Source organism: Leptonychotes weddellii, chromosome 10, assembly GCF_054177405.1.
Source record: "Leptonychotes weddellii isolate Sample4059 chromosome 10, ASM5417740v2, whole genome shotgun sequence".
In the NCBI taxonomy this organism is placed as follows: Eukaryota; Metazoa; Chordata; class Mammalia; order Carnivora; family Phocidae; genus Leptonychotes; species Leptonychotes weddellii.
In genome coordinates, this window is record NC_138378.1 from 37574515 (window position 1) to 37586561 (window position 12047).

The window sequence follows — 12047 nt, forward strand, 5'->3', positions numbered from 1 at the left end:
TGTCCTTCTGCATCCTTTCCTCCATCCTGCCCCTGAAACATAGATGCTGCTTCCCTGAAGGCCAGGCACAGACTTCTGAGCCTCAAATACTATAGAGTGGCATGCTGAGCTGCTTGCTAGGCCAGACCTTACGCAAGAGAGAAATCCATCCTGGTCAAGCCAATATCACTTTGGAGTTTATGCCACTTGTGGTTGAAACTAATCCTAATTAGCATTCAGCCCAACCCACAGAGCATAGCTTTCAGAGCCCTTGCACACCCATGCCATGGGCTCAAGTCAAGTACCGAAAGAGGTGCTAGAAAACCATGCAGCTGGTTTTCTAGCGGAATTAGAGAGTCCTGACTTCAGGGAAGACTAATTAGAAATATGTGCACTGTGCACGCTCCCAGGTCTAAAGCCACCTAAGAAGCTGTTATAACCAGTAGGCAAAGCTTTACGTTTCCCACCAGGATGTCACATTTAGCAGTTTCTTTTGTGTGTGGCTCTAATGGAGCCAGAAATTATTTTTTAATAGCTAATAGTTAGCTTTGAGAATAAAACTGTGAACAAATTCCAAATTTTCTCATTGCTCTTTCCTGCTAGAAACATCTAAGAATTTCTGTAGCTTAAAAACATGTTTGATAAATAATGCAGTAACATGTTATCGTGGGTAGTTTTCACGCTGTGAAGACAAGTCTAGATATTATAGACAAGTGATTTCATTATAAAGAATTCATGATAAGAATTCATAAAGTGAAAAAACACTTTGGCTTCAATTATTTGATTGTTTTACATAATTATTTTTGGTTTTTAACAATTTAGACAATTGACTGTATTCATCAATATATTTTGGTAGTTTTATTTGTTTTTATTTCATTCTTGTTTTATTTAGTCTTTGTCTGATGTGCTGGAAACCTGATTTTGAAATTATTCAACTATCCAAGTAGAGAATATGCCTACCAAGGCTGCATATACCCTCCTACTTCTGCATTATTTTCACCTGGCTTTGGCTAGCCATCAGCTCACCTCTGGGATGTAAACCAAACTTGGTGTAAGTGTGTACCCATGCTTGTGGATGGGTATGATTTTCATAATCATTTTCAAATCCCAATACCTCAGTCAGAATATCAAAGTATCTCCAAGGGGGCAATGGGAGGGAATAAATTAATGGGAATTACTAAATATATCACAGAGCTGGAAGGGACAGCTATGAAGACATAGCTATGACATCTAACTCAGAACCAAGTGAAATTAGGAAAAGACAAGGAAAACTCAACATGGCCACTCCTTCAATGAGGGGCTCAAGGGAGTCATGCCCGCCCAGCCAAATCACTGGGGCCTAATGCCTAGGTAAAGACCATTTTGGGATCCAGGGTTTCCTGCTGGCCCATGGAGCTGCCCTTGGTGTCTGAACCAGTGCACGCTTCCCTTTGCTTTAGAAAACACACGCTTCATTTGAATGAGATCCTATCTTTACGTCTCACTCCACAGGAATCCAAGAATGGATCCTCTCCAAGACACAGTGTTCTAGAAAGCATAGAGTGAGAAAACCCGAATTCAAGTCCTGCCACCCACAGGCCCTCTCCAAGCCCCAGTTTTCCCATGAAGGGCGATAACAGGTGGATTTCCAGATCCCTTCTTCCAGCTCCAAATCTGTTTCTATGGATCAAACCCAGAATGAAATAGGAATGAAATCAATGAGGGGCGCCTGGGTGGCTCAGTCGGTTACACGTCTGCCTTCAGCTCCAGTCATGATTCCAGGGTCCTGGGATCAAGCCCTGCATTGGGCTCCTTGCTCATCAGGGAATCTGCTTCTCCCTCTCCCTCTGCCCTTGCCCTTGCCCCTTCCCCACCCCCTCCACTCCTGCTCTGTTTTTTCGCTTTCTCTCTTTCTCAAATAAATAAATCTTAAAAAAAAAAAAAAAGGAATGAAATCAATGAGTATGATCTGATAAACATGCTCAGTGAGTATGATCTGATAAACATGCTCAGTACATTTTGTTGAATAACCTGCCCATGATTCAGATTAAGAATGTGGGACTCAGACATAGAGCATGTTTGCAGAAGACCCTCTGGCTACCCTAGACCAGGGGTCCCCAAACCTGGCTTTTCACTGGAATTACCAGTGGAGCTCATAAAACTTAACATTTCTGGGCCACACCTGAGTTCCAGGGTGGGGCCTGGCCATCTGTATTTTTAAATTAATTTATATAACTTTTAAATGAATAAATCTCTTATGTGGTTAGACAAATTTTTTTAATTACATAAAAAACTGTTCCATTAAAAGTCTCCTCTGCTCTCGTTGCCCAGTTCCTACTCCCTGGTCCTCCACATGTAACCAGTGTCATTGGGTTTTTGCATGTGTCTGCTTGTGTTCTCTTTTTCCTTATGCAAGCAAAAAATTCTGCTCTTCTCCCCCTTCTTTTTAAAGTAAATGATAGTAACACACTATTCCCTTGTTTTACAATTGCGTAGCATTCCATTGCATAAATGAAGCACAATTTGATAACCTGACTATCTATGAATAGGCATTTAGGTTCGTTCCAGGCTTTTGCTATTGCAGATCACACTGCAATACGGGCATGCCATTTTATACTTGCTGGAGCACCAAAGAATGAATTCCTTGAAGTGGCCCCTGCAGAGTAAAAGAGCACGTGCATTTATAACCTGGGAGGATGGTGGCAAATTGCTGAGCATCCTTTTTTCTTTTTAAGTTCTTCAGGTGATCTTATCATCTTATTCATTCTGTGGAAAACGGGACCATGCTCTGGACCAGGGTTTCTGAAATTTCAAGCTTAACTCCATTTCTAACCAGCTCCTGGGTGATGGCAATGCTGCTGGTCCATGGACCACACTTCAAGTAGCAAGACGCTAGAGGACACACATTGAAATAATGTCCAGGTAGCAGCTGTGATGCGGTAAAGATGATTAGACTTAGCATGCCCAGGACCTGAACTCCATCCCAGTGCAGCAAGGCACTAGCTGAGTGACATTGCCCCAAATCTTGACACTATCGAAGCCTTAGTTTCCTCATCTGCAAAACAGGTGCAGTACCGTCTATTACAGGATAAGGCTGTGAGGATCAAATAACATGGATACATCTCAAAAACACTGTGCTGTGCAAAAGGATCCAGACATATAAGAGCACATCTGTAAGATTCCATTTTTGTGAAATTCCAGAACACACAAAATTAATCTATGGTGACAGTAATCAGAACACTGGGTGCCTCCAGGTTTTTTGTGGGGGAGGGGTGCAGGGTGACTGGGAAAGGACAGGAGGGAACTTTCTGGGGTGGTGGAAATACCCTGCTTGTTTGGGTAGTTACATGGGTACATACATTGTCAAAAGTCATTGAACTATGCACTTAACACCTTTACATTTTTAAAAAGATTTTAATTTTAAGTATTCTCTACGCCCAAGGTGGGGCTCGAACTTACAACCCCCAGATCAAGAGTGGCATGCTCTACCAACTGAGAGAGCCAGGCGCCCCCAAACCTGTGCATTTTATTGCATGTAAATTAGACCCAAATTTTAAAGCACATTACAAGTACATGATACCACTTCATGCAAACTGCGAAGTGCCATCGGAAGGGAAGGGGTCCCGGGTGAGGGAGAGGCACCGCGCGTGCGCGCGGCCCCTGCGGGGACGAAGTCCTGGGTCGCCAGGCGACCGCCCACGCCCTGCCTCCGTTCCCCCCCCACCCCGCCCCCCGCGCGCGCGCGGCCGCCGCTTACTTGCTGCGGAACTCGTCGAGCGCGCGCTGCGCCTCCGCGCCCTGGCGCTCCAGCCGCGCGCGCTCGGCCGCCAGGTCCCGGGTGCGCTGGTGGTTGCTCTCGACGTGGCGGGCCAGGGCGTCCTCCGGGCCGGTCGGCTCGCCCAGGCGCTGGAAAGCGTCCAGCTGCCGCCGGAGGACGGCATGGCGCTGCTCGAGCGCGCGGGCCCGCTGGACGTGGGCGGCCACGCGCTCGCCGAGGCCCTGCAGCGCTGCCAGGCTGGGCGCCCCCGCCCGGCCCTCCACCATGCTGTCGGGCTCGGCGGCGCGCGTCGTCTCGTCGGCGAGCTCGTACTGCTCCTTGCGGGTCTGGAAGACATAGCTGCGCCGGTACATGGCTCCTGTGCGGGCGAGCGCGCGCGAAGCCGGCTCCCGGAGGCCGTGCGCCGAGGCGGCTGGCGGCTAAATAAACATCGGGGGGCCCCCCGCCGGCACGCTGCTGGGAAGTTCCAGAGCTGGTCAGCTGTTGAGCTCAACACTGCGCCCAGCCTCCGGAAGAATAAAAGAGCAGCGGGCCTGCTTTTGTGCGCCGGATTAGGGGACCATACAGCTCTGGGGGTTGGAAGGTTAAATTGGGCAATGAGGTTTTTGTTCTGTGATTGTTAAAGCCTGTTGCTTTATGATTGAATGGAGGGTCAGGAGGACAAGAGAGGCATGACTGCTTCCTCTGGGAATTGTGAAGGAAGCCCAAGGGAGCTTGTTAAACTTGGACTAGCTCAAAAGCCCGAGGACCTCTCTCTTTGTCTCCTCTCTTTGCGTCAAGCTCTCAATTATAGACCTTTTCAACAATACCACTTTTTTCCTGATTACTTAAGCAGTGCTTTTGCATAATTACAACATGACGTTTAGGAACCCTCTTTTTTGTTAGGGGTTCTTAACCACGGATGCAAAATAAATGGCCCATCTCGAAAAAACTGTGATGCGTGCTGCAAGCGAGTTCCTACTAACACCTATGCATATTTGTGAGAAAACATTCTTTGTACAATAACTTAAGAAACAGATGCAAGGTTATCATTGTAACATTGCCCTTGTTCTCGGGGATTCTGACATTCTTTCTGTAGTAGGAGAAACAAGTAGAGCCCCATCAGGATATTGGCATAATTGATTCTTTGAACTAAAGAAAAAATCCTTACAGCTTAAAAGATTTAATAAATTGGCCAACTCTCAGAGAATATGAAAGAATTTTTTGACACTATGTTTCATTTTAATTTGTATTACAGAAATAACAAAGCTAGGCTTTAACAAACTTAAAAGTAAGTTGTGGGTGTTGAAAGAAACTAATAGCATTTGATGAAAATGTTCCTAAGTATAAATACTTTGTCATATCTCCAATTTAAAAATCATTATCAAAAGGGCTGTTTTCCTAAAAATAAGGATTGGCTGTACCATATAATTAACAACTATAAAGATTGCACAGAATTACATAATTATACTACAAATTAAAGTCACAGTTATAAAAGATCAAGAGTATGACACAGATCTTTGATGGGTTTATTATTTCTCCAAAAAGACTGTAAGATAATGGAATGAATTTAGTCTAGAATGAATCCAAGGTAAGGTCCAAAGTTGTGGTGGTGGTATGATTATTGTTCTATTTTCTTAAGCCATTTAAAAATAGGTTTTATGATCAAATCAAGGAGAGCCACATTAGCATTTTTTGTAGATACACATATATCATGGTGGTAAATTGGTTTCAGGCTTCCTAGAGAGCAAAACCAACACAGAACAAAGGTTATAAAAGCATTCATTTCCTTTGACATCATGTATCGGTCAGCTATTGCTACAGAACAAACTGGCCCCAAAACTAAATGGCATACAAGAAGGAATATCTAGCAATACACTCCCAGGTCTGCAAGTCAGCTGGAGAGCTCTCCTTCAAGCTACAGATCTTCCAGTCAGCTGGGAGAGTTCTGCTCCAAATGTCTCTCATCCCCCTAGAACTAGCAATGACAGAAGGACAAGAGTGAGCCCCACCACACAATCTCATTCCAAGCCTTTGTTTGCATCCTGTCCGCTAGCATCCCATTTGTCAAAGCAAATCACATGGCCATAGCCAAAGTAAAGAGGCAGGGAAGAGGCATGGCCCCCCACCCTGAGGCCATGGCAAGGGTGTGGGTGTGTAACTTTCACACTGGAGTGAAAAATTGGGACCAGCAACCCAGTCTACCACACATAGTAATCCTATTTGAAAAACAGATATCCCAGAAACATAACAAAGGAAAAAATATTATTTCAATAATCCAATGGAACAAACAAAATACCTACTCACAAAGCATAGTCTCAGGGAGACTCAACAAATTAAGACACAAGGAAATCTGGGATAAGTTCTAAAATAGAGATCCTACCAAAATGTTGTTGTTTTACCTAAGAAGCAGCAGTAAGTAGTGTGTGGATAGAGAGAAGTTAGAGTTTCAGGCAGAACAGCATAAATAAGGTGTGAGAACAACTGGTGTGAGGTGCAGTGGAGTGAGCCATGTGCTCCCTGAATGTAGTGAGCCTGAACTGAGGAGAGCCTGGCAAGAAGGCTCCCAAAAAGGAAAGTTCTAAAGGAAGGGCTGAGCAGTGGATGGAACATGAGCATCATCTCCACCCCTTCCCCCCAAGCCCTACCAAAAATGGCAGCAAAGAATTTATTTTTAGATTAAAACTCCACAAAAATAAGGAGGAAAAGATCACCGTGGACAAGATGTGCCAACAAATTTTCGGAAGGCTCAACAGAGACATTAGTGGCAACTGATATCAGTTGCACTGGCAGAGTGAAGACATGTGAAACCTACGTGCCACAGAGGGGACTGGGACAGAAAAACAAGCTGGTTCCTGCGAGAGACTCTCAGAAAAATTTAGGAATTGGGGCGCCTGGGTGGCTCAGTCGTTAAGCGTCTGCCTTCAGCTCAGGTCATGATCCCAGGGTTCTGGGATCGAGCCCCACATCGGGCTCCCTGTTCAGCGGGAAGCCTGCTTCTCCCTCTCCAACTCCCCCTGCTTGTGTTCCCTCTCTCGCTGTGTCTCTCTCTGTCAAATAAATAAATAAAATCTTAAAAAAAAAAAAAAAAACTTAGGAATTGGAAGTACCAGATACGACAGAAGAGGGAGGTAAAGTGTAGAGATGAAAAACCAGAGATTAGCCCAGGGCATAAGGAGCAGTTAGAATTTCAGGTCTCCTACCCCATTCCTGCAGAGCCAGGCAATTACCCCACCCCGGCATGACAGGAGACCAGAAGTTATTCTCTGGTGAAATTGAAGAAGAGAGGTCTTGAGTTCAAGGTCACCAGGCACAGCTAAGGACAGGATGAGATCATACTGAAACAAAGGGGTTAAAAGAGCAGATGCATCCATTTACCACTTTACTTCCAGGATGCTAGTCACCAGGCATTTATTTCCCCAAGCAGGAGATTTGGGATTATTCTCTGGAGAAACTGAGTGACTTCAGAGAACAAGACCACCAGATATTGAATTTTGAATGTTGACTGATTGGCTTTTGGTTTGAACATGGAACATGGTTGTATGGTCCAAGGTAATTCAAACCCAAGCCATTGATCATTAGACTAAGACCCATTTTATTTTATTTTATTTTTTATTTATTTGTCAGAGAGAGCGGCAGGCAGAGGGAAAAGCAGGTTCCCCACTGAGCAAGGAACTCAAAGTGGGACTCAATCCCAGGACCCTGGGATCATGACCTGAGCTGAAGGCAGATGCTTAACCAACAGAGCCACCCAGGCACCCCAGACTAAGACTCATTTTATAATGAAGTTTTACTTGTTACAGCATAGGATTTTTAAGTGTCTCTTTCTCACTTATATTTTTATTTTTGAAAGTTAGTATTTTTCTCAAAAAATATAGATTCTGTAGATTTGTATAATTTGTATTGTCCTGTACCAGCACAATGGTACTGTCAAGATATCCTGCTCCCATCTGTTGATGCTATTAAAAATGTAAATATTTCTTATTGGAATTTTACTATAATTAGTAGGGTTTTCCTCTCCTATGAGAAAAGAAACTAAGTTGGTGTAGTTAGCTTCTTCTGTGGGACATTTGGCTAGTTTATGACTTTGGAACCTGCTCTTGACTCCTACTTTTGAACTGGCCATAAAATTACAACCACCACAGCTGGATTTCCCCTTCTACTTGGTTATTTTATTTGGGTTCCCCCGAAGCAGAGCCTGAAATGAGTTAAAGTACAAATAGTCTATTTGGGAGGTGATTCCAGGAAGCACCTAGGGTGGTGAGAGGGAGATAGGGAAGGCAAAGCAGGGTTTGTGATAACAACAAGCAAGTCACTGTGGTGGGAAATGCAGTTTAATCATGCTGGAGACTCTATAATGATGTAATGTATGGTGATTAACATAACATAATAAAAAAAAAACAGAAAAAGAAGTTAAAAAAAATTAACGCTGGAGACTCTAGAAGATAGGTCAGAACAGGCACCTCAGAACTATCCCACCCAACGGTGAAAGAGCTGGAGATTTACCCACCACTGCCATGGGCTGATCACAGGGCACTTCCAGCCTGCCACAGACAGCCTAAGTAGGCTCCCCATGGACTGGGATAGCCTGATGAAGCCCTGTGGGAAAGAGCCCCAACTGCTGGCAGTGGGAAGATGCACCAGCAAGCACAGAAGGGGTTGGGTGCTCAGGGCTGTAGTCAGGACGTCCATAGCAGCTCCTTCGACACGGCTCGCTGCTCTTACCGGACCCTGTATTGTTCCTACATTTCCTGGACTCACTTTTTCCTCTTGAAACAGATAGAAACAGAGATAGAAACAGGTAAGAATCTATACATTATACACTTCTACAAGCTTCATGGAAGAAACAAATTACCCTTATATGCCAACATTTCCCTACTTGTTAAAATCAATAGAAATTAAATATCTGTTATATTCATTCTGCTTCTGTTTTACAAACATTTTTGGGATATTTTGTATTAATTTGCCTCCTGATCAAGATCATAAATACCATCTTTTATAGGCTCAACTTATTTTAATTAATTGTTATCTTCACTCTAGTTATTTTATGTACATGTTATTCCAACATGGTCAGTGGGAGTCCCACTGACTGACTTCTTTGTCTTTCTAATGCTCTTGGAAAGCATCCTTGCTTTCTAGAAATGAGATATTCTAGAGAGATAGTCTGCTTTTCTTGTGCCCCAACACATGGAATCAACTTCCATCAAAGGAGTTCTGTATTCTTTAGCTAAAGAACTGATTTTGAGGGCACTATCTGGGCACCAGGGATGCATATACAAGTTGGTGGTAGGTAAGAGTCCTGTTGCTCTTGCTGCCATGTAGCCACTTTTAAAAGAGATGGAGAGCTGGGGCACCTGGGTGGCTCAGTTGGTTAGGCATCTGACTCTTGATCTCAGCTCAGGTCTTGATCTCAGGGGTGTGAGTTTGAGCCCTATATTGGGCTCCATACTGGGTGCCCACTTAAAATAAAAAAATAAAAGAGATGGGGAGTAACTCTTGAGCATTCTCATCACAAAGGAAAAAACACTTTTTTTGTATCAATATAAGATGATGGATGTCAGGGCGCCTGGGTGGCTCAGTTGTTAAGTGTCTGCCTTCGGCTCAGGTCATGATCCCAGGCTCCTGGGATCAAACCCCGCATCGGGCTCCCTGCTCGGCGGGAAGCCTGCTTCTCCCTCTCCAGCTCCCCCTGCTTGTGTTCTCTCTCTCGTTGTGTCTCTCTCTGTCAAATAAATAAATAAAATCTTAAAAAAAAAAAGATGATGGATGTTAACTAAACTTACTGTGGCAATCATTTCACAATGTGTGTAAGTCAGGTTATTATGCTGTACACCTTAACTTACACAGTGTTGTATGTCAATTATATCTCACTAAAACTGGAAAAAAATTGTTTACAAATAAAAGGGATGGAACTAGTATATATATGAATTTATGCCAGTTATTGAAATGTATTGATTTACTATACTCTACTTTTCTTATAATATGTGGCTTCATTGGCTACTAAGATTTTCTTCTAGTCTAAGTCTCTAAGGAAAAAAATGAAACTGACAAATTAACTGATGCCTTTTAGCATGCAGAAATGAGTCTTAAAGGAAGTTATGTATTTCTCTTAAAAAGTTTGAGGAGATTAATGACAAAGGTCTAGACAAAGAAGCAAACAAAAAACAAAGCAATTAGTAACTCCAGGAAAAACAAAAAATTGAGGAGGGAATGCAATATAAGTAAAGTATCTATTTGACTCAATGGAAAAACCATATATACATGGTCCTATTGATGAAACACTTATTATTGATTTATCTAAAATTTCTGATATAAATAATTAGAAGAATGGGGATGGTGGTGAGAAAGGTATATGTGTAAAAAGATTCATCATCTTTCATAGGGGAAAGGTAATACATAAAATCTACAATTGATAAACCAAGAAATAACAGTATTAGTTCATTACAGAATAAGAGTTATGGAGTATTTAATATAGATTTAAACACCAGGGGTTAAAAATATACATAACTTCAATGTATAACTTACCACTGTACTTTGTGCTTACCTTCATAGCCTCAGCTCAAGTCCTTCTCTCCCACTACTAGCATGTGAGCTACTTAAAAGCAGGTGTCATGTGTGAATCATCCTATCTCCCAGCACTTGATTAGTGCCTGGCACATAGTAGGGGTTCAGATTGTTTCAATGAATTTAATGGGGGAGTTCAGAGGGATAGAGTAGAGCAGAGAGGGGAGGAACAGGACAGAAGGCAATTCTTTTTCATTATAAAAATTAAACTTTGTGGTGTTACTAGACTTTAAAAATATGTTTCTATATTAGTTTGATTAAAAATATTAAAATTAAAAACATTTTTTTGGTTGATGATTCAGCCTATATGGTCTAGTCTCTACTGCGATAACAAACAATCCCACAGTCTGAGGGGCTTAAAACAACAAGGTTTATTTATCACTCATGGTACACGCCTGCCCAAGTAAGGTCCACTGGGGCCTCTGCTTCATATCATCCTCTCTGCATAACATAAAGGCTATCAGAGCTCCCACCATCTGGAAACATTGCTGGTCACCATAGAGGAAAAGTGGGAGCAAACTCTGGCTTGTAAAATTTCCACCCCATCACATCAAATGGGTAAAAGTAAGTCATACAGCCCCACCTAACATCAAGTACTCTAAGAAAAGCAATCCTGCCACGGGCCTAAAAGGAGCAAGAGTGGGCATATTTGTCAACAATCCTCATGACTCCCCCACTGGTGGGAGATTATTCAGTAGGAATGGAGATCATACACATGAGGAAGAAACCATTGCTGAACAAATTTTTTAATTCAAGAGATTGTTGGGATAGATTCCACAGGGCTTGATGAATGATCCTTTATGGAAGAAGTACACTAAATGCAGCTGAATGGCACTAGTTTGGGGCTAGGGCTGGGAAATGGGTGTTGTGAGAATCAGAAAGCCCTGAGGTTAGGTTCTGGTCCCACCACTTTGGCAAGTGACTTAACCAGTCAGGTTCCAGCATGGACACTGTAAAATGGAAATAATCACTTACGTGAAAAGGGTCATCATACATTCCAACTTGCTGAAGACGATCCACGTTTATGCCTTTATCTCAGCGTAAGAATAAGCAGCACCCTCTTTTACTCTCAAGAGTTTCTTGGTCTGTCTGAGATTGCGGCCTCTCTTATTCTGGCCCACATAACCTGAATATCTAGCCTGAATCTAACCATAAAGAAACATCCACACAAACCCAAAATAAGAAACATGCTATTAATAAAAATAGAAGGGGATGATATTCTTTCAAAATGCTAACATCATAAAAGAAAAAGAGAGACTAGACAAATGTTCCAGATTAAAGGAAACTAGGGAGACATGACATCTACATGCAATACCAATCATAGATTCCATCCTGCACTGGAGGAGAAGCAAATGCTATAAAGGTCATCACTAGATCCCTTGGACAAAATTAGAATATGGACACTCAATTAGATAAAAGAATTTTATCAATATTAAATGTACTGAAGTTTATGACTATACCAGTTAAATAAAATGATATCTTTATTCTTGGAAAATACATTCTGAATGATCAAGGGGTAAAACACATGATGTACACAACTTATTCTCAAAAGATCCTGAAAAGCATGACATGTATAAATACAAACAGAAACATCAATATAAAAATGTATGGAGAAAGAGCGAGAAAGGAAATGAGGCAAAATAGTAACAACAGTTCCATTGTGGTAAAGGACATATGGGTGTTGTACTATTGCAATTTTTCTGAGAAAGTCTGAAATTACTTTCAAAAACATTTGTGAAAAGTGTGATCATCTTATATGTTAAGCATT

At 42.4% G+C, this 12047-nt stretch overlaps 1 protein-coding gene across 2 annotated transcripts in view; it reads right to left on the reverse strand.

Annotated features, from left to right (window-relative positions):
• Window positions 1–7376, reverse strand: part of BFSP1 (beaded filament structural protein 1) — a 40739-nt gene extending 33363 nt beyond the window's left edge. For both annotated transcript variants that reach the window (XM_031040086.2, XM_031040087.2), the window contains exon 1: window positions 3716–7376. In XM_031040086.2, the coding sequence (XP_030895946.2) occupies window positions 3716–4089 (374 nt within the window). In that variant the 5' untranslated portion in view covers window positions 4090–7376. The remainder of the gene's footprint in view (window positions 1–3715) is intronic.
• Window positions 7377–12047: the final 4671 nt, after the last annotated feature.